The sequence below is a fragment of the Podarcis melisellensis genome, assembly GCF_964234715.1.
Source record: "Podarcis melisellensis genome assembly, chromosome: 8".
NCBI classification, from domain to species: domain Eukaryota; kingdom Metazoa; phylum Chordata; class Lepidosauria; order Squamata; family Lacertidae; genus Podarcis; species Podarcis melisellensis.
Window position 1 is genome coordinate 11721743 of NC_138540.1, and position 23144 is coordinate 11744886.

Genomic DNA, 23144 nt, shown 5'->3' on the forward strand with positions numbered 1-23144 from the left:
CTGTCTTTCTCACAGCTCCTGAAGCCCCTTTCCCTGCAGAGCGTGCAAAGTAAGTCACAAGAACATAGGAAGATCCCTGCTAGATCTGGCTAATGGCCCATCTAGTCCAGCCTTCTGTTCTCTCAGTGGCGACCCAGATGCCCCAATGGGAACCCCAAAAGCAGGATTTGGGGAACATGTATTCCCAAATAAGGGCTTCCAGGAGCACGTATTCAGAAGCATTGCTGCCTCCAACTGTGGAGGTGGAACATATAGCCCCATCCTCCCGGAATTCGTTCCCTAATCTTTGGAAGCCACCCAAGTTGGTGGCCATCAGTGCGTCTTGTGGGAGCGAGTTCCAGTGTGAAGTAGAACATAAAAGAACAAAAAACTAGGATGGACAAAATAATCACAACCCCCTCCCAGAAGTGACCTTGAGGCAGAATTTATTTTTGCAGACAAAAGAGGACTGGAAAGAAGCCACCTTCCCGGGAAGAATTAAAGCACCAGATTTGGGCCGAGAGCATTGCCAAGGCAGAAGGGACAGATGGTTCTTGAACATGCAAAAAGGGGGGGCAGGGCAGAACAGGAGCAGGAAGTGGTTGGAAGTTAAGGAAGGAAGGAGCTGGGATAATGTGTGGAGGAACTCTTATTAGTGAAGGTTGCCAAGGTGGCGAGATGATGTGTGGCTGTTGCAAGCTGCCCTGCAAAGATTCTGCGGGTGGGGGGGGGGGATCTAGGAAGGTACCTCTACTCTTAAAGGCAAGGTAAAAGTAAAGGGACCCCTGATGGTTACGTCCAGTCTCGGACAACTCTGGGGTTGTGGCGCTCATCTCGCTTTACTGGCCGAGGGAGCCGGCATACAGCTTCCAGGTCATGTGGCCAGCATGACTAAGCCGCTTCTGGCGAACCAGAGCAGTGCACAGAAACGCTGTTTACCTTCCCGCCGGAGCGGTACCTATTTATCTACTTGCACTGCATGCTTTCGAACTGCTAGGTTGGCAGGAGCTGGGACCGAGCAATGGGAGCTTACCCCGTCACAGGGATTCGAACCACCGACCTTCTGATTGGCAAGCCCAAGGCTTAGTGGTTTAGACCACAGTGCCACCCGTGTACCTGTCTTAAAGGAAAGGATGCCTCTAAATACCAGTTGCTAAGTATCACAGGTGGGGAGAGCCCTGCTGTTGAGCTCAGGTCTTACTTGCAGGATTCCCTTTAGGGCATCTGTGAGAACTAGATAGATTGGACTGGACCAAGGTTTCCCAAACTTTGGGTCTCCAGCTAGCTGTTTCTGGACTACAACTCCCACCATCCCTAGCTAGCAGGAACTGCGGTCAGGGATGATGGGAATTGGTAGTCCAAAAACAGCTGGAAACCCAAGACCTCAGACTTAGGCTTGAAGCTGCAAAGCAAGGACTCTGGAGAAACCAAGATGCACCTGGGAAGCTCTTCGCCAGCATATTCCGGATCTTATGTACTGTAGCAAGAATGTTAGACCTCTGGCCCTCCAGGTGTTGAGGGGATAGAACTTCCATCAGCGCCAGGCAGCATGACCAACGATGATAATGGGAGTTGTAGTCCAACTTGAGGAGCCCTGCCCCCGTTCCTGCAGCCTTTCCTTCTAGTGAGCCCTGGCAGTGCTGTTGCTGGACTCCTTCCTGTTGATGGTACTTTTATGACCTGACTTTGTCTGTGGGATGTGCTTGATCAGCCTTTGGCAGACCATGGATGGCTGCATCAGTGGTTTTGGTAAACCTCTTGTATCTGGACTCAAGCACTGCTGCTAAAACAGATGTTGTGCCATTTAAAGTCTTTTCTCCCTGCCCTGTAGAAGCACATGGGTCTCCACAGCAGGGCGTGTGTCTCTACTGTGTGCTCCTGCACATTTGTGCACCATCCCAAATGCCAAGCGAGAGCCCAGATGGCCGACACTGCCTGCATTTTCACCCTTGACCATGGATCACAGGATCCCCGCTGCCCAGCTCAGTTTTACGTGTTGTGTTCTGGGTACACTAAATGCATTTTATTTATGAAAGGAACCTTCCAAACCTCTGTGAATTAAGGAGTGAGGAGCAGGAGAGCGAGGGTGGAATGTAGCAGACAAAAGTGAGATCCTGACGTTTTCTTGAAATGAAGGTGGTCCTCTGCAACCTCCAACACTTCCAGCAGCTGCCTGCCTAATCCACCAACATGGCCATCACTCCTGCCCCGGCCATCTCCCCCCAGAAAGAACTGGGCCAGATATGTGGGCATCTGATAAAAGACCTAGGTCAATGCAGAGCACGTGTTTTGCATGCAGAAGGTCCCAGGCATGGCTGGGCAGAGACGCCTGCCTGCAACCTTGGAGACTCACTGCTGCCAGTCAGCAAAAACGCTAAGCTAGATGGACCGATGGGTCTGACTCAGCACAAGGCAACTTCCTATGTTCCTAGGGTTTTGTGGAAATGAAGAATTGAATTAAATCCAACTGGGCATCATCAACAACTTTGGGAAACAGTGGCCAAAAGATTCCCAAGCCCTCTGTTGAGGTGGTGCTTCAGGGCACTTCTGAGCTGCAAGCAAGACCCTCTTGGCCCATGACAGAGCTGGAGCTATGCTGGGATGGCTCTGGGGAGCAGGCTTCTCTCTCCCACATCCCAACCCCCCAGGCCCCAGCCCCACACTTTGTGGGTGTCTGCAAAAGACCACACCCCAGACAGGTGTCAAGAGTCTACTTTTTATTTTAACAAACAGCATGTTCCTTTGCTTAATGGCTCTACTCATTTGCTCTACTTAGATTGTTCTCGGTCATTTTCTTTTCTCTCTTTTTTTTCCTTTAAAAAAAGGGGAGGGGGAACAAATGACGAAACCTGGTGTTTGTTCCCAACCCCCCTCTTTCTTTACAGAACAAGCTTCAAAAGCTGGATTCAAAAAGAACTTTATGCAAGCTTGGTTTTCAGGCGACATTGAAACACTGGGGGTGGGGAGCATCTAAGCTAAAAAAAAACAAACACAAGAAAACACAACAAGGTAATGAAGAAGGCGTCTGTGGGGAAGCCCCCCGCCCCCCCATCTGGCACCCAACTCTTCTTCTGAGAAGACTTGCTCACCCCAGGGGGTTCACTGGCCTGCAAGAACCAAGCAAGGCACCCAAAAGGCGGGAGGAGGGAGAAGGAGGAGGAAGTGCCCTGTTCAGAAAGTCTTCCCGGGGATCCTTTCCACTTTCTAAAAATATAAAAATCTTCTTCTGCAACCTGTTTCAAAAGCCCAAAATTCAAAGGCAAGGTGACCCTGTACAGATTAACCTTCTCCTTATTTTTTATTTTCAAAAAAGAACAGTTCTATGTTACTGATTAAAGGTTCTGGAGGGGAAGGGGTCAGGTAGATGGGAGGGGGGGGAGGCGAGAAGGCACAGAGGGCAGGACCTAGATCTAAGGGGAGACGCTTGGATTATTAAGTGCCACTTTGACTAGCTGGCTTTCACCGCTGCTGAAGGAAGTGGGGGGAGAAGAGAGAGATGTTTGAAAGCATCAGGAGGAAGAGACAAAGGTGGCCTTGCACTTCGCAAGCAAGCGTGTGAGATCCCCACCCCCTTGTGCCCTGCCACTCCGGAGGGAGAAGGGGTTACTTTTTGGCTCTCAGGGACTTGCGCATGGTGGTCTTGCTCTTCTTGGCCGAGGGCTTCAGGTCCTTCCTTGCGCTGGTAGCCGAGGAGGGCTTCTTGGGGGCAGAGAGAGTCTTGAGGGCTGGGCGGGGCGGGGCAGCTGGCTTGGCTTTCTTGGCCTTGGGGGCCTTGACCTTGGGAGGGGGGCTTTGGCCTTCCCACGGCGGGCCACGGGGGCTTTGCGGGGCTTGGGCTTGGCCTCCCGCCGCTTTGCCAGTGGGGGGGCCCTGTTCCGGGCCTTCGGCGGGGGCCGCTTCTGCATCCTGCCAAGGAAAGGAAAAGCTCTCAGGACAGGACCTGCAAGCCCAGCCCCAGCCTCTTCACAGCAGGCCAGGTGGCCCCGGAGGGCTGCCACGACTGTCAAAACTACTTGGACCCAAAAGCGCTCCCCAACAGATACCTTTTCCTTGGAGGGGGCTCTTCCTCCTCTGACTCCTCCTCTGACTCCTCCTCTTCCTCTGACTCTTCCTCTTCATCCTCATCTGACTCTTCCTCTTTCTGTTTCTCTGGAAACAGGACACCGGGGCTGCAGGGGGGGGGGGAAGGAAGGAACACCCCCAAGAGGAAATAATCAACTCAGCAGGTGGGAAAGTGGAGCTCAATGGGAGCAAAAGGGGCAGGATCCTCCTCTCTCCCATACCTTTAACCACCCAAGGCTTTAGAACAGGGAGGGGGAACTTTGGCCCACTGGGGGGGGGGGTCCAGTTTTGCCCGCAAAGTCACTTCCCCCAAACCAGGCCCACCTGTCAATCATCTGATGTCAGCTGGTAGCCAGGGAGAAGTGGGAATCAATCCTGCTAAAGGCTGCTTCACCAGGGGGGCGCCACCTATCAGTCACCTGACATCAGATGATTGGCGGTTGGGGGCCTGCGGGGTGGGAGATGAAACGATCTGGACTTGCCAATCAAAAAGGTTCCCACTCCTGCCGTTAGAGAGTCAGCTGGAGGACAGGTGTGTTTGTGAGAATAAGCTTGGCTCGAGTATTTAAAGCATTTTCTCAACTTTTCCCGCTCACCTTGCCCTGTCCCACATTGCACCTTGGAATCTCAGGTGCTTCCTCTTAAGGCAGAGGCTCCCCCCCCAACCCCGTTACCTGGGATAGTAGGGGAAACACAGCTGGAAGGTGCCACTGAAGCCCTTCCCGGAAATTTGCTCCATCCAGCCGTACTTCTCACACTTCTGCAGGGTCCTCTTCAGTAGGTGGACTGTGGGGAGGGAGGGGGATGGCAACATCAGGAGGGGACCAGCCGCTTGAGCTTAGCACACCCCCAGCAAATCCCTTCCCTGCCACGGAATGGCCTTTTTTGCAAGCCCCGTTACTTGGGATTCTGACAAAGAGGCCAATTTTGAGCCGCCTGTGTGCTCGGGTTGAGGAGGGGTTCGAGAGTTCAGGCCAAAGCTGCAAGGCAGGACCTCTGAGCATCCCAACCTCTGCTCTTCCCAATAAGCCGATTCCTACTTGCCCCCCCCCCCGCGGCATGGCTGCCAGAGCAACTGGAAAGCTTGCCTTCATCTCCCTAGCAACAGTTTATGCTAAATGCCTCCCCACTCCACCCCTGCTCCTCCCTCCTTTTTTTTTTAAGGTGAACTTTGGCATGAACTTGCACCCAGCACCTTCTCCAAAGGGAACAAAAATCCCAAAGGAACAAAAATCAGATTCCAAACTGCCTCTCTCTAAGCCCTTTCAAAACAAGGTCAAAATTGGGCCCCAAAGCCTTTGTCTGTCTGTCTGTCTGTCTCTCTGTCTGCTCCCCTATATTTGCAATGAGTATTCTGAGCCAAGTGGAGGGGCTTTTGCTTCAACCACTGCCCCCGCCCCCAAGATGCCTGAGGCAGGGTGGAAAAAGCACTCTGGCTTTGTGTTGAAGGAGGAAATAATCCAGGCACAGGCTGTGAGATATAAGCAGCAGCCCACGGACTTCTCCTTGTGGCGGACAGAACAGGCTGCCTTGAAAGGGCAGCTAGAAGGGAGCCCATGTGGAGAACTGGGGGGTGGCAGCTTCCATTAAGCCCTGTGCCCTTTCCAAGGCTCAGTGTCTTTTCAAGAGCAGGCGCTCCTCTCCTGGAACAAAAATATGCGCATGCGCGCGCGCACACACACGCACACAGCCTGTACACGCTTTCTCCCAGCAGGTCTCCTGCAAACCTCAACACTGGGCTATTTTAAAACCCAAGATCTGAGAGGGGAAACCTGGGCTGTAAAGGCAATCAATGGAAGAAGGGAGTGAGGGAGGATCGTGCAGGCATTTCATTTGCCTAGGCTCTGCTCCTGCAACGTAACCCCTGTCCTGGTTGAAGCCCTCACCCTAAACCCACTTAACCTCCAAGGCTCTTCTCTGGAGATGTAAATCTCCAGAAACCAGGGGCCCTCTGTAATCCAAGCACCACCAACCTTCCCTACACCTGACAACAGGTGGCGATGGCTGGTTGCCACTCTCATCTTTTCCTATTTCTATAGATCTGGGTGCCCCAGAGAGATAAGAGGAAATACACTGGAGGGGGTTGGACTGCGATCAACGCATTAACCCCAAAGTTAGAGGCTTGTAGCCTGCGCACAAACCAATGAAATGTGTCAGTCTCCTTCCCACCCCTGCCGTACCCCACGGCTGGGCCCTGCTGGTATTCACTTTGGTCAGTGCACGGCCCTCCCAGATGACAGGGGGATTCTTTAGCTGCAATTCTTGCATTGCAGGGGGGCTGGAGCAGATTATCCTTGGGGGGTCCCTTCCAACTCTACAATGTTACACTTCTATGACTTTGCCTGCTTGCTCTCTCCCCCAGTGTGGTGTAGTGGTTAAGAGCGGTGGACTCGTAATCTGGTGAACCGGGTTCGATTCCCCGCTCCTTCACCTGCAGCTGCTGGGTGACCTTGGGCCAGTCACACTTCTCTGAAGTCTCTCAGCCACACTCACCTCACAGAGTCTTTGTTGTGGGGGAGGAAGGGAGAGGAGACTGTTAGCCGCTTTGAGACTCCTTCGGGTGGTGATAAAGCGGGATATCAAATGCAAACTCTTCTTCTTCCCCCCCTCTGTGCCTCCTTACCTTGGAAGCTGGAGTTTGACCCTGGGTGATTCTCCAGAACATATTTCTTCAGAGCAGTGGTGGAGCAGGTCTTGGGCTCATTCATGGCCGCAATGGCGGAGAGGATGGCATCTTCCATCAGGCTCCCACCCAGAAGGGGCTTCTCCCCAGATTTCTTCAGCTGAAACAGATAGTCGTTATGGTAAACCCCAGCCCAAACCAGACGCAGCCCCCTAAGCTGCTTGCTCTTGGCAGGCCAGTGGAGGAGGGGAGCCAGACTGAGTCAGGTTAAAGGGAGCTGGGCTGCTCTCCCCCCCCCCCAACACACCTGGAAAGTTCCAGAAGCTCCTTTGCCTGTGATCTGCTCCAACTGGCCCTTCTCCACTGCTCTCTGCAGAGCATTCTTCAGCAACTGGGGTCTGTGGGAGGGAAGAAAAAGAGCTTTAAGGCCATAATGGGCAGAGAGAGCGGCAAAGACCACACGGTCCCTATCTCCCAGCAGCAGGGAGATCCTGCTGAAAAGAGGGAGGATGGGTGAAACGGCCTCCCAGGAGGAAGAGTGATGCTTCTTTCCTGGGACCGAGGCTGACGCAAAGCCCTCCTGGGAGGCCCTTCCTTGAAGTGGAGGAGATTCTGCTCCCTCACGGGATGCAGAATTGCTTGTTCTGTCCACAGGCTGTGAACTGGAGCACAAAACCCTCGCACAGACTACCAGCCAAGTAGTTACACCCTCCCCCCCCCCCCCCTGTTTGAAAAATCCAAGTATACTTCAAAACATTTGGAATAAACCTAGAAGAGTTTAAGGGTTCCTTTTTTTGCAGAGAGGAGGATCACAGGAGCAGTGGGGCGAAACTAATTTTGAGCAGGAGCGAAAGCTGCCTTCTACCAATCCTGGCTGTTTGCCCACTGAGCTCAGAATTGAGCTTTCTTTACAGCTCAGGGGTGGAGCACCCGGCTTTCGTGCTGGGAGCCCCAGGTTCAGTCGCCACTGAGCTGTAAAGAAAGCCATTTCCTCTGCTCTGGCTACAATGGCGGGACACTCTGAACACCCCATAGGTACATGTCTCAGGTGAGAACATCAGTTCGTACCCAAAGTTAGTCCTACTTGAGTAGATGCAACTGATGGACATGGCTCAGTTCCTCTCATTGAAATGGGTCCACTTCTGTGAACATGGTACCACCCGTGTTCCCAACAGGGAATAATCCTTTGCTGCCAGTGCCAAGTCGGAAGTTGTTGAAGAGTCGTGCCCAGCCACCTGCTGTCACAGAGGGCAGAGCCTAAAGCAAGAAGTCCCGGCTGGTTGGTCGGCCAGTCCCTCCTTCCTGCCCTCCCCCTTCCAGCCCTACCTGATGTCCACCTTCAGCTTCGGGTAATACTGGGAGACATATTTCTTGATCAAGCTGTAGGATGCCTCCTTCGGCTCGCAGAGGCGTGTAAAGGCCAGCGGGAGGATGTCTTCCAGCTTCACCTGCTGCTCTGGGCCTGACGCCGAAGAAGAGCTCCGCTGCGGAGGAGAGAGGTCGGAAGCAAAGCAAGTATTCATTTCTTCTAATGCATTCCTAGCCCCGTTTTCTACATGTTGTTTACAAAGCAATTGTCTGTGCTAATCATCACGCCCACATCACATGCTTAAAGCACATCCCACTCCCCAGCAAAGAATCCCAGCAACTGTAGTTTACCCCCACACAGCTACATTTCTCACAACCCTTAAACTACAGTTCCCATAATTCATTGGCGGAAAGTCATGTGCTTTAAATGTATGTGGCAAATGTGGCTTTTATCTCAAAGATTATGTATGTTTACTGTAATCCTTTGCCATCAACAGACATGGAAATAGGTCTGCCACTAGTTCTTCAAGCGCTTCCACCACTGTGGAACGTGTGCCTTCTTCAGAGCTCTTGAAGGGATACAAGACCTGATTCAGACAAGACCCCTTGTTAGTTCCTTCAGAGAATGGAGGATTTCAACTGTGCACACTAATTACGAGTTTTGCTACCTCAACTCCTAAACCTCCCCCAGGCCCCTCAGCATTACCTTCCGGTCCCTGGATTTGGGGGCCGTTTTCCCTGAGTTCGGGGCCACCACAAAGCTCCCAGAGGCTCCTTTTCCTTTCACCTGGCATGGAGAAAGAGGGGTCCAGTTCAGGCACCAGGCAAACTTTCCTTAGGAGGAAAGGCTGGGAAAGCTTCCCTATGCCATGCTGGCAGATGCTTTCCTCAGGCCTACTGTAAATTGGTTTTAGTGGTACATTTAACACCTTTGTTCCCTGCCCGTGAATTCTCCTTGGGACTGAGTGTTGGACAAAACAAATGCATTTCCTTCTCTTAGCTTCTAAGATGCTACTTTAAACCACATCAGGGCACTGTTTCTCTAGTAATCTATCCAACATTTTTGTAGTCTCTTTGTCTAAGTTAACTGTGCCCCTAAAAGCTCAGCCATTTTGTTTCTCTCTCCCAACTCGTTCTGACAAGGTGTCTGCCATTTCTCTCTCTTTAGCTCTGCTCATCCTGTAAGTAAATAGTTTTTGCCAAGACAAAGCTGCTCCTGCATGAATAAAGCCTTTGAACTCTGGAAAATGTAAGTGATTGTTTCAGTCTTAACAGACCCAATCTGCAAGCTCTCCTAATGCTGGGCAGGCTAGAGAGAAATAAGCAAGCAAAAGAACCCTTGACCCACACCCAACTCACCTGCCGAATGACCCCTCGCTCTAGCTCCCTCTTGAGGGCCTGCTTGAGGAGGTAGCCCCTCCTCTCCAGCTCCAGTGAAGGGTACTTATGGATGATGTACTTCCGGATGGCCACAACTGATGCCCCGCCTTTCTGATAGCATGCCTGGAAGGAGAAGAGGCACCTGTGACTAGGCTTACCCTATGCCAGTTGCTGGGGAAAATCACACCGAGGTGTCTGCTGGGTATAGTGAGAACAGGAAGATGGCCTGATCTGGCTGTATCTTTCTTGCACAGTTTCAAGACGGGGTGCTTCATAACCCTACCTGGAGCGACTAGGAGGTCAATACCATCTAGCTCAGGGTTACCAGATGGACTAGCAGGGGCTTTTCACTCGCAGGATTCTCCCAGGACAACTAGCAAAGCCCAGGCTGCTCATGACTTGAGCCATTCTCCCTTTCTGACTCAAATCAGGGTGCTCTCATAGCCATACGCTGCCCTCCTAAAGTGTGTGCATTCCCCCCACCTCCACATGAAATGTGATGGTGGCAGATTTCTGACAGCATCCCAAACAAAGCCCTCTATAAAGATACTTTAAGCCTGGAGGACTTCCTATAGGAAACTGGGAGGTCCAACTGGCAGGTGTCAAGGGCGTCTCCTGGCCCAAAGGCTGAACACTGACCACAGCAGAGCTGTGCCCTTTGAGCTGGGAGGCAGGGGCGTTTGCACTGGTGCTGACGGAGAGAGCAATTATTATCAATGATTTATTAATCGCCTTCTAAACAATCCGTTTCAAGGCGACCTATGCAGTAAAAACACAGAAACAGCAAATATGTTTAAACCAGCGGTGCAACTGGCACTCTATTCCTGGGGAGTGAAAGGTGACCAAAAACACCACATACCTGGGGGCGGGGAAGAGGCACAAAGAGAAAGGAAGAGCAGCAAACCCACTAGAAGCCCACCCTTTGTGCTCACCTTGATTGCCTCAATCAAAATGGCATCCATCTTGGGGCGAGAAGAAGCTGCCATATGCGTCTGCTTCTGTGCTCTGGCTAGCTGGCTGGCAGAGAGGGTGGCCCAGGCAGGGATGGTCTTCTTGACTTTCTTCTTCTCCTCTTTGACTTGATCCTTCTCCCTTTACACACACAAAGGGAGAGACTCAAAAGTTATGCAGGAATCCCAGAAGCCCAAATACATTTTCTGCAGCTCAGGGGAGCTCTGAGTTCACAGAAAAGCAGAGAGCTGGAATCAGAAGAACTGGGCAACTGAATGTTGGACATGGCCTTATACAAAGTCACTTCCACTTAGCCCAGGACTGCATCCCCCAAATTGTCAGGGAAGGATGGCAGCTCAGAGGTTGAGCACCTGCTTAGCATTCAGAAGGCCCCAGGTCAATCCCTGGCTGCATCTCCAGGTAGGCTTGGCAGAGACATTGGCACAGCCTTTGCCCCTGGGTATGGACTGCCCCCCACTTCAGTGCCCCCACCCCTTACTCCTTTTTGGCTTCCTCGGCAGGCTTGGCCTCTCCTTCCTTTTCCTCCACTTCGGACTCCTTGGGTGGCTCGGCCTCATTGGGTGCGGCTGGTGGAGTTTCATTCTCTTGCTCCTCTACAGTCGAAGCAGATTCCTCTGAGCTGACATCAGGATCTGAGAGGGAAGAGGAAGAAGAGGGCCATGTGCAAGTTACATGCAAAGGACAAAACGCACCCACTGCAGTTGGGCCAACAGGCCCTGCCTGAGGAATGCCACAATGGGACAGATCGACCTTGGCCCCTTCTGCTATGTCTCCTGGCTGAAGTGACTGCTCACAAGCAGGCAGGATGGCAAAAGCAATCAGCTGGTAGCCAGAGGCAGACGGGGGGGGGGGGTTGCCCACTGGTGGGCTATTGGGAACCATAGGTAGTGACGGAGTTGCCTTTTTGGTACCTTTCAGCCTCCTTCACTTATAAGCTGGTGAGTTGGAGGGCAGCCACTGGCTCAATCGGCAACTGAGGCTCAGTTTCCATCCGCAATACTCTGCAGGGTGGGTGTGGTGGTGAGGGCAGGCCATAGTTCAGGGGCTGAGCCCGTGCTTTGCCTGTACAAGGTGGTCTTCTTGGTGGTACGACCACGGGGGAATAGCCAGTTGGCAGTGAGCCCAGTTGCTGGGGACGGTTCTCACCCCTTGTGGAACGCTCTTCCCGGTGACATATGCCCGTTTGTGCCATTACTGATTTCCAGGAGGAAATCTAAAAACATCCTTTGGCCTTGGATGGCTGAAAGGTAATGTTTCAGGCAACTCTGAACTCACTGGTTGGGGGAACACTTTTCAAAACTGTTTTTATTGAAGTTGAAATACTTTATTGTCACTTGTACAACTTGTATACAGTGATATTACATGAGCACCCCCCACTCAGCTCTCTTAGTATCTCATTTTTCTGTTTTAGAACACTTCTCCAAACAAAAACAAAAACAAAAAAAAAGGAAAGGAAAAAATGAACCACTTTTAATTTAATAAAATTCATACACCTCTTGATTGTAAAAACAAGGAACCCAAACCAGTTTACAAAAAACATTGTTCCTATTTTTCTTATTAGGAAGGGAGGGATGCAAACTGAAATAATAAATGCTATTAAAAATAACATAATGCATCAAACTTTCCAAACTCCCACCTGATTCTCTGTGTGTCTCATACATACACATACAATTCCAGTAGATCCCCAAGGGTCAACTTATAAAACAGTGATGGTTCTCTGGCAGAAAGGACAAGGCTGCATGCGAATCAGCCCTACCACCACCACTTGACCACAGACCAAGGAGGACAACAGGTGGTCAAGTGGGAGTCTTTACCTGGCTTGGCCTCCTCCCCTTCAGCAGGTTTGCTTTTGGGAGGAGTTTCCCGAGCAGAAGAATTCACGGCCCGGCGGATGGGCATGGTGGCGTCTTCAGCCGTCTGGAAGGGAAACAGTGTCAAGAGCGTCACGAGGAGAGTCCAGGAGGTGCGGAGTGGGCTGGGGCAGGGGTAAGGCTCCAGAGGGAAATAGGGACACCCAGAAGGAAGCCACCATCACCCCACCATGTATTCCACCTAAAACGGAGGCAACTGCACTCAGGCTCCTTAGGAGGCAGCTGGCTCCAACTTCCTGTTTCCATCAGAACTTGTGAGCTTCACAGGATGTATATACATTTTAATACGTATACAGTATATTGCTTCTGTTCAGAACGAGAAGAGCAAAGGGACCCAGCAAGGGAGGTCTCAGGGGAAGCAGGGGAAGGGATCATTGCTTTGGGGTGGGGTGGGGAGGGGAGGGCAGGGGAAAGGGAAGGGGGGTGTTGGAGGCAGCCCCAACCAAGATTCCTAAAAGCAGCAGGGGAAGGAAGAGTAGAGCAGCCCTCGCAGGGGCCAGTCCAAGGGCAAGCGTGGGGAAGGGTCGGCCCCTACCTCACTCAACTTGTCCGGGGGGGCTCCCGTTAACAGTGGAAGCGCCTTACGGTGTGCGGGATCAGCTTCGGACAGATCAGTCGCCATTTTAAATTAATGTATAACCCCAACGTGAGGGTAACACTTTGGAGCCCCAGGTTTTAACCTCAAGGGGAGAGGACTTCCTAACACAGACAACCTGAAGTGCAGAAAAGATTTGGTGTGAAGGTTAACAACGAAACAAAAACAAAGGCAACTTCATCTACATCCCTATCGCGCTACTGAGCAGTCAAAGCAAAAGAAAACAACAAATTAAGCAGTTGCAGAGGAGGAGGCCAGGAAGCCCACTTTGATGGTGGTCCAACAGAGAAGCCGGAAGCTCCCGTCAGAAAACCCTGCAGGTGGGAAATGGGTTTTCCTTGCACAGATTGAGGGAGGGGTGAGGGAATGTCCTCCTCCTCCAAGGCCCCTTGCCCAGCACCCAACAGACCAAGGATGGAAGTGGAGGCCCCAGGGTAGGCAACCCAAGCAGAATGCAACCAGCTGGCATGTTGTGGGTGGAAACGTCCCCCTCCAGCCCCAAAATCTTATTCTACATGTGGGACGTTTAAAGACAACCCCACAGCTTTCGTCAGCAGAGGCCTGAAGAGCCCAGCCCACCAGCTTCCACCCATTTTTACCGCAAAGCAGCTCATCGCCCTCACCTTCACCGGCTTATTTTTAAATGTCACAAACCTCCAGGCAGCAGAGGGCTACCTTTAAAAACAATCCCACCAGTCACCCCCTCTAACAAACAAGGAGTTGCAGCAACAGACCCACACAGCTCCATGGCGGGGACAGCAGGGGGGAAATGAATTTGGAGTTTCAGCCCCCAATCCTGTTTCTTGAAGCAGATGAAATGTGACACTCGGGGAAAACAACTTCTCAGCCCCACTGCACTGTAATAGAGCTGAAAGTGGGTGGGTGGAATCCTCATTTTTCAGAATTACAACTTTTTTGGGGGATGAGAGGAAATAATTAAACTGCCTGGAGCACAAATCAGTCTTATCCCCTCCCCCCTAACCTATTTGAGGTGTGGGAAGGATGTGGGTCGGACGAGGGCAAGACCTGCAAGGCTGCAACTTTAATAAAAAAAACCCCACCAAGTTAAAATGCAGGAAATGAAAAACAGCATGGGGAGGTTCTAGGCCCACCGCAGGGCAAATTCCCTACATTCCTTCTGGCCTCAGGCCCCACCAACAAGAAAGGTTTTACGTCCTCTCGGGGGGGGGGGGGGAGGAGCCTTGATGGAGCGACTGGGAATACAGGGTAGAGGGGGGAAGGCAAATGCAGGAAGACCACCCCAGATTTATCTCCCAAAGGGAACAATGCCCTGCAATCTTTCTGAATGTTTACTTCTGTCAGAAGAGACTGGAGAGAGAGACCGAGAGATCTGGGTGACACTGGGACACCTCTGCCTCTTTGAGCTCAGGCATGGTAGGGCATAGGTCCCCTTGGCTGGCACAGTCCTGTGTATGGATTTGCAAAACATACCTTCTTCCCCTCCTCCAAAAGACCCAGGAAAAAAACTTAATTTTTATTTTAAAAAACAACCCAGATAGCCTCAGACAGCCAACATGTGTGCATTATTCCTGGCATGAAGTGTAGTAACCCCTCCACCCAGGCTAGCAACTGCCACCTCCTCCTTCTTTGCCTACAAAACACTCTTCTTCAGGCTGAGATTCCGAAGCATGTAACCTGTACATTTCAAACCTTTGCTTAATCAAATGCAAGTCCCCCCTCACCCATTTTACTTTTCTAAAGAATACTGAAAGTGAGCATGATGTTCAGGAGAAGGTTTCATACATTTCTGTGGGACCAAGGGAACTCCTTAGGCTTTGATTTTGCTGGTGCTTGAATGGACTTTTTTTAAAAAAAGAGAGCTGCCCCTCCAGAGAGCCGTCGTGTTTGAATCTTGCAAAGCTTTGTCTCTGCACAAGGCTGGTTTCAAAGCGTGGAAGCTACTAACAGGGTTTCCCCCTAGGCAGTGGCGTAGCGTGGGGGGTGCAGGGGGGGGGCCGGCCGCACCGGGCGCAACATCTGGGAGTTAGGGTTAGGGGGCACAAATCCACGGGTTAGGGGGCGCAAATTACTTGCCTTGCCCTGGGTGCTGACAGCCCATGCTACGCCACTGCCCCAAGGAGATTAAAAGTGCTGTTGTACCAGACCTCCTAAGCACAGAATGAAAGGATTTTCTTCTACCTTTTTTAATCTTGTCAAGCTGTAGTAGATGCTAACAACAGTGTGGTATGGTGGTCAGAGTGTTGGTTTAGGATCAGGAAGGTCCAGGTACACATCTAACCCTCAGCCACAAAGCTCCCTGGGCAAACAAGGGACAGTTACCTAACTCTCTCTTAGCCTCACCTACCTCACAGGTAGCAAGACCCTCAGGCCATGGAAAGGATCGGTTTGTCCCCGTATGTGCTAGAGGTCTCACAGAGCTCTGGGTGCAAACGAGCACCTTCTCTGTGTGGAAGGTCTCACTGCAGGTGCATTTCAAACCACATGCATTTTTCTAGGCAAAAGCGAGAATCATACAAAAGACTCCAAAGGCCCAGATTTAGCTATAAGCTTTTACATCACAAGTCATATAGGGGATTTATGACGCCAACATTTCAAACTAAAACTAGGTGGCAAAGCTACAATTGTTCCGGGAGACTTTCAGCACCTACCCAATACTCTGATCGTGTATCTCAGTCCTCCAGATGTATTGGTCTACAACTCCCATCATCCCCAGCATCATACAGCTGTGCTGGCGGGGGGGGGGGGGGCGATGGAAGCTGCAGATCAAAACACCTGTAGGGCACCAGAGGTTGGGGAAAGCTGATCATTATTTTGCACTTATAAATCACCTGCTGTACAAGGCAATTTGCTGTTGCAGCCCTTATAGCTGTGTCCCCCCCCAGTTGTAGATTAGGGGGTGCAATAAGGCTGAGAGACTTGCCTTAAGGCCACCTAACCAGCTCATAGCAGAGGCAGGATTTGCACTGGGGCATCCAAGTTGGCAGTTCAGCCACTGAGATGCTACACTCTGCCACTTCTCAAAAGAAGTTAAAAGCATTTCCAGGAACAATGTCAGTGCCTAAATCAACACGACTCTATACTTTCCTGATGAAACACACCTACAGGAACACACCTTCCTGTGGCCCAAGCTAACTTCAGTTGGAAATTCTGTGCTGGATTAAAATAGTCCACATGGACAGCATTCCTCCTCTTCCTCCTTGTGACAGGCCTTCTGGTATCTCTGACACTGCTTGCAGGGTGGGAGAGGGATGCCTCTGTGTGCGTCTTTCCTGCTGAATCCAAAACGAAGCGGCTGGTCGAGATGAAATAATTTTGCACTGGAACCTTAAGGAATCATCGCTTGTGGATTCTGCTATAGGCAAGACAGAGATCAGAGACCACAATGGAATTGCCACAATAATTATATATTGAGCCAGGCCTCTGGGTAGATCTAGCTCAGTGTTGTCTACACAGACTGGCAGCAATGGCTCTCCAGGTTCAGGCAGCGTCACTAAAGATGCTGTCAGGGACTGAACGTGGATATTCTGCTTTCAAAACAGATGCTCTTCTACTGTGCACTTCCCTAATGAAGATCCAAGCACAGCAGTCTAGATTTTAGCTTTTCTACCAGAAACTTGGCGGGGGGTATGTGTGTTAGTAGTTCTTGCCTGCTTCAGCCATTTAGCCCCCAAAGCAGGTGGTGGTAGGCTGGAGGAGGAAGGAGCTACAGAACCACACCTAGAATGTGATTCTGGAGTTGCTAGCTCCACCTGATAAAAGTTTTCAAGATTCTTCTGTGTCTTACCCATCATCCTTGTAGTTTCCTCTTCACCACCCTCAGATCTACTGCTCCTTTATGTAACACCCATCATTCCTCCATTGTTGCCCCTTATGCCCAGAGCACCTTACCAAACACCTGCACACCATCACCTCTGCCCTATTTCATCCTGCAAAGCCTTCCTCAACACCCACCTCCTGGCATGACCCTTAGCTCTCACCCCTCCCTGAAAGTACACCAGGGCAATGGGCTGTGTGGAGGCCCTTCAGACGTTGTTGGACTCCAACACCTATCAGCAATGATCAGGGATCCTGGGCCCACCAACCTCTGAAACCCCTGACTTGCCCCGGATCCACATTATTGGACCAAACAGAGCACAGCTGCCCTTCCTCTATTTATTGCTGCCTCCCCTTTTCCTTGTGTCTCTCCTGTTCAGCATTATGCCTTCCTCAGATGCCCAGCAGCCCCCAGCAGCGTACAAATATCCTGGCTGGGGCTGATGGAAGTTGTAGTCAAAAAGCTTTGGAGAACACCAGGTTCCCCCTGGATTTAATAATAGATTACATTCACACAGAAGTTGCCAATGTGGTGCCCTCCAGATCTCACCGGGATCCCCAATTCCCATCAGATAGCATGGCCAATGGTCAGGGTCAATGCTGGGAGTTGTAGTCCAGAGCACCTCATTGGCTGCCAGTGGAGGCTAGTCCACTAGAGGAAAAGGAGCACTGTCCTGTGCCAGGCCCCACCTTCCTCCTTACTTACATCCAGCTCCGTGGAATGGCTGTGCCTATCAGTTTTCCCTCCTCGTCGTCGTCTCAGTGTTGCCCTTGTGAAACTCAACAGGGGGATGAATGGGTACAAAACTAGAATTTAGTTACCTCTGTCATTGGCTCTGGCACCGCCTACTGCTGGGGCTCCCCCTCCTTTCCTCCCAGTCACTGCTGTTGGCTCCCTTGGAATGAAAAGCATTTCAAACTAGGGGGACCCAGCTCATTTTTGTAAAGTGCGATATAAGCACTGGCGAGGATGCATACGCAGCACGCACATCGAAAAGCTCACCCTGCTCAAAGGCTCCTGGGAGCTGCAGTTTGCTAAGGATGCTGGGGATTATTGTAGCTCCGTGTGGGCAAGCAAACTTTGGGCGTGGGGAACGTGCATCAGCTGCCACCTAAGGCAGGTAAGCAAGGAGGAGAGAGGCTGGACGAGTCCCGTCTTCTGCGCCAGCCGGCCAGCCTGTCAGTTAGCCAGCCATGGTGTGTCGCTTTCTGCCTCTCGTTTCTCTCTGCGCAGCAGCAGCGAAGAGGAGGATGCGCAGGGGCTGCTTCGTAGGTCCAGTCCGGGGGCCGCTGCCAAGGTGTGCCATGAGCCCCGAGCTCCTCCCCTCCGGGCCAGAGGGGCTGGCACAGCAGCCGCGGCCACCGCCATCCAGGCCCCACGGAATGAGCCTTCCAGGGAACCGGGGCCGCCCCGCCCCCCTGCCCGGCACCGAGACCAGCGCAGGCCTCCCGAGGCCAAAAGCGTCACACGGATACAAAAAAAAAAAAAGCGTTATGCAAATAGGAGCGCGGGCCCAACGCGTGACCTTTGACCCCGCCCCCGTCTCCCCGCCCGCCCGCCACTCACCGGCTTCAGGGCCTCCTCCTCTCCCCTCACACCCCTCTCTCTTTCGGCGCGCGAGGCACAAAGCAGCGGCGGCGGCCCCTTCAGCGACGGTAGCAAGAAGCGGCGGCGACGACAGCGGCGGAACCGGAGGGGACGCTGGGGGTTCGGCGGTGGGCAGGAAGAGGCGGGGCTTACCGGGCCGGAGCAACCAATAGCCGGCGGCGAGCGCCTTTCGAACGCGCGGCGGCGGCCAACCGGCGCCTCCGAGACGCGCGTGCGCCGCGCTGCCACTCCCGTTTGTGTTTTCTTTCCCCCTCCCTTTCCTTTCCGAATAAACAAAAACGCAGCCCGGCTTTGAACAAGGGGGAAGGGCGCATGCGCGCTTTTGAGGCTGGGAGGAGGGGGAAGGGGCGGAAGCGAGCTTCTTTTGGCGGGAAAAAGTGTGACCCCCCCCCCCAAATCAGGGGACTTCGCTCTGTCTCGCGGCCAGCCACGCCCCCACTTCTGAGAAAGCCTCGTTCACATGGGAATTTTGTACATGCTCAGGAGACGGCGACTCTCACTTACCTCCAGCGCTCGCTGTTCCAAGGGGAACGAATCCCCGGCAACCAGGGATTCCTTCGTGAGGGGCAGCAATCTTGACATGCTCAGAAGCTCACCCGGTCTGGTGGTTTAAAAATGAGCTGGTTTATGCATAGGACTCGCACCAGAGAAGAAGGCACGAGGCCCAAAGGCGAGTGGAATCTGCTGGCTCTCTGCACATGCCCAGGAGATAACCAGGAGCCCATCGAAAGCAGGCGCTCTAATTTATATGGACATGGCTTCTGTAAAGACAGGTTCATCTTTGCTTGACGCTTAAAAAGAGATAAGACCTGTTGTAGCGAAGCAGGGAGAAAGAAAGAAAAAAATGGTTCTGTGGCTGAAGACAAGCTCCTTAGAAGTTCCAAAGAGACACCTGCCACATGAAATGGAAAAAAAATCCAAGGATTTTATAGAGCAGGCTTAACGGTGGTTCCTAAGGGATGCGAGTGGCGTTGTGGGTTAAACCACAGAGCCTAGGACTTGCCGAAGGTCGGCGGTTTGAATCCCCGTCACGGGGTGAGCTCCCGTTGCTCAGTCCCTGCTCCTGCCCACCTAAGCAGTTCGAAAGCACATCAAAGTGCAAGTAGATAAATAGGTACCGCTCCAGCGGGAAGGTAAACGGTGTTTCCGCGTGCCGCTCTGGTTCACCAGAAGCGGCTTAGTCATGCTGGCCTCATGACCCGGAAGCTGTACGCCGGCTCCCTCGGCCAATAAAGCGAGATGAGCGCTGCAACCCCAGAGTCGGTCACGACTGGACCAAATGGTCAGGGGTCCTTTTACCTTTAACGGTAGTTCCCAGTGCTTGCAGGAACCAAGCAATGGGAGCTCACCCCGTCACAGGGATTCGAACCGCCGACCTTCTGATCAGCAAGTCCTAGGCTCTGTGATTTAACCCACAGCACCACCCGTGTCCCATTGTGGTTCCTTAGTTGTAAGTAAAAAGCAAGTCCATTCATTACCAACTCATATTCACCCCCCTGTAACAACCGCCCTGCAAAGTAGGCCACTGTCTTCACTGTCGTAGCCAGACAGATAATGTGGTCTCTGCTCCTCCCTCTGCTTAGGAATGGCATGCAGGAGAACAAGCAGGACTCCGGGTCTTGGGTCCTGTGACACGTTATGCAAAGGAATGTCCCTCCTCACAAATACGTGTGTGACCATATGCAGAGTTTTTAATGAAAAATGAAACGCCTCTTGTTCCTGCAAACCAGTTTAAGTCACAGCCAGGCTCCTATGGTGGAGTAAGCAAACAGTGCATGAAAGGCTGTATTTTGACATCCTCAAATGACAGCAGGCACTAAATACAGTGGTACCTCTGGTTACATACTTAATTCGTTCCGGAGGTCCGTTCTTAACCTGAAACTGTTCTTAACCTGAAGCACCACTAATTAATGGGGCCTCCCGCTGCCGCCGTGCGATTTCTGTTCTCATCCTGAAGCAAAGTTCTTAACCCGAGGTACTATTTCTGGGTTAAGGGAGTCTGTAACCTGAAGCGTCTGTAACCCGAGGTACCACTGTATATAAAATGGCAACCTTTTCTTTTTGGATGAATTCAAAGCCCTGCCAAGTCTCCGCACCCTATTTCCTGGCCGCTGGACCAACCAAATGTAGAGACCCCATGAACAAGGCAGAAAGGCAGCTATCCTCCCTTTCTGAGCGAGGCCATCTAGATGCCTCCAACACCCCACATGAACAGGGCAGGAGTATACTCAAGCCAAGCTGGAACTAAGGTATACTGCACCTGAAAGTGGAGGTTCCATCTCTTGCTCACAGCTGCTGGTGGAACCATCTCAATACCACAGGTACTACCTTGCTGGGATAGTATCTTGTTTCTATTATCGGACAGCTGGTTGTAATGCAGGAAACCTTGAATTAGGACGTTTTGGAAGGCTGGGATAGGGAGATGAGGTAGCCTCTCCAAACGCCTACCAGCACCTTGCAAGCTATTCTCCAACATTTAATATATAATTCGTTTTAACATTTCTAACCTCCTGCACTGAAAGATGCAAGATGGGGTTTCATCAATCTGAAAAAAGAGCCACTTCCACATATATATTATTTGGCAGAATTAAGGAGTAAAACCACCCCATGGGCAGCAGAATCCCATCTTAATCTGCTGACTGACTGAGCCATGGCCATTAAAAGCAAACCCTCCCATATGCAAAGGAGGCCATTTTTACTGACGTTCTCTCCTTTAGCTGCTATAAGTGTTTCCCGGGTTTTATTGTAGATTTCTCTGATTGTTAACAGAGAGGAAGGGCAAAATATATGTTCTGATAAGTCTATTCCACCATCCTGTTCTATTAGGGGCCAACCAGAGGCCCCAAAAGAGAAGCCCCCATGCAGGACCTGGGTGCAAAAGCCAGCACTCTCCTCACCTCACTCTCCTCACCTGTGCTCGCTCGTGACTTGGATTCAAAGCCATACAGTGACCACTGACTTAATTAAAATAATCATCTGCTAAAGCCTTCCAAGTTGGTGGCCATCACTACATCTAGTGGCAGTAAGTTCCATAGTTGAAAGATTCACGGCAGACGAAAAGAAATAATTAAACAGTCAGCTCCACTGGATGGCTCTTTTTTGGTTCTACTATTATGAGGGAGGAAAAACTCTCTCCATCCAATGCATACTTTTATACCCCTCTATAATTTCCCTCTAACAATTTTTCTACACTTAAAAAAGCCCGAAATGTTGCAGCTTTCCCTCACACAGGAATTGCTCCAGCCCCATGATCTTCCTGCACCTTCTCCAACACTACAATGGCCTTGGGTTCTTCCTTGTCCTACTCAAGAGTTGACCATTGAAGTTTATGGGCTTGGCCAATTTAGGGTCATTCATTTCAGTGAGTTTGCTCTGAGCTGGACTTAAGCTGGATCCAACCTCTTTTATAAACAAACAAATCGGCATTAACAAGGCTCCCCCCACCCAACACTACCACTTTCCAGCTTCTGCTCAAGATGGCGCATGCCATTTTCACCATTCAAGTGGGTGATCTTGGGCCAGTTGTTCACTCTCAGCCTAACCCACCTCACAGGGCTGCTGTGAGGATAAGAGAGGAGAACTATGTACACCACGTGGAGGAAAGGTGAGATAAAAATGAAATCAATCACTCTCTGGCCAAAGGCAGCAAATGATAAGCCCAGAAATTTGGCAAAAGCTTAGTGCAGTCTGGGCCAGACCCATTGTAAAGAGGGGGCTATATCCAATGCTATTCCCTCTCTTGAGCAGGCCCATTTATTCCAGCCAGTCTGCTCTAATCTACTTGGAAAGCATCTATGACTTTTGTTAGCCAAACAGGAATTGCCAATTTCCCCTCTACTTCCAGAGTGCTTTAATTTTGCTGAAACTGCACAGCAGCAAGAATACTTATTGCAAAGTATTGGAAGACACAAGATCTACCCACCCTGGAAGAGTGGCAGATGAAGGTGATGGACTATATGGAACTGGCGGAAATGACTGGCAGAATCCGTGACCTGGGAGAAGAGTCGGTGGAAGAAGATTGGAAGAAATTTAAAGACTATTTGCAGAAACACTGTAAAATTAATGAATGTTAAAATGATGTTGGATTGAAAATAAGTGGCATTAGTAACAAAGTTAATAAGAATATGCAAAAATGAATTGATAATGGATGAAAATATAGAGTTATAATATGTTAAGATAAAGAGTTAAGATAAATGAAAGAGGGTAAGGATTTGCTGATTTGATTATGTAAATGGGAACACAAAAAGGGGAGGTGTGAGGAGGTCAAGGTAACAAGCTAATGAGTTTAAAGTTATAAAAAATGGATTTGTTTTTAAATTTTCTAGCAACATCACCTGTAAGGCTACTGGTTCCCCATCCCTGTTCAAACTCAAGGAGGATCAATTCTGCCTGTTCCCAGCAAGATTTGTAAAGGAAGCAGCTTTTACTTTCATGGTAACAGAAAGCTGGAGTTAGTGAAGAATGCTAGGCAGGGTGAGATTCTTTTGGTGTGTGCGCACATGCATAGAAGCCCATTGTTTATGACGGCTCTATTGACATCAGTACTTTCCATAGAACCATTTTTAAAAAGGACTCGAACCTTCCTGACCCAAAACTGCTCTTTCTTTCTCTTTCAATACACACAGAAGTCATGGTTGCTAAGCTAAATCAAAACCCAGAAATGCAGGCTTTAAAGCCAGTTGGTATTAATAACTTTGGGGCTGCAATTATGCATGTTCTGCTCACTTCTCTATCAATACTCCCATTTCTTCAGACCTGCTTCCTTCAGCTGTAAAATTCTAAAAACCAAACCTTAGAGCCACAGGAGGCTGTGCCATTTTAACTGAAGCAAACTGTGCCACTTCTAAAACACCCAAACTGTTCAATAGCTCTAAGTGTTTGAATGTGGCTGTGGCTTAATTAAAATCCTTTCACAGCCACCGCCACCAGCAACTTCTATATTTTTTAGCT

General features: G+C 50.9%; 1 protein-coding gene across 1 annotated transcript; it reads right to left on the reverse strand.

Annotated features, from left to right (window-relative positions):
* Positions 1-2681: 2681 nt before the first annotated feature.
* Positions 2682-18309, reverse strand: HP1BP3 (heterochromatin protein 1 binding protein 3). The gene is given in 13 exon segments (XM_081923147.1): positions 2682-3768; positions 3771-3885; positions 4023-4148; positions 4716-4827; positions 6665-6824; positions 6972-7062; positions 7991-8148; positions 8679-8759; positions 9332-9475; positions 10285-10444; positions 10803-10956; positions 12139-12241; positions 18153-18309. Coding segments are annotated over 12 exon segments (1572 nt in total). The 5' UTR covers positions 12224-12241; positions 18153-18309; the 3' UTR covers positions 2682-3582.
* Between the last annotated feature and the right edge of the window lie 4835 nt (positions 18310-23144).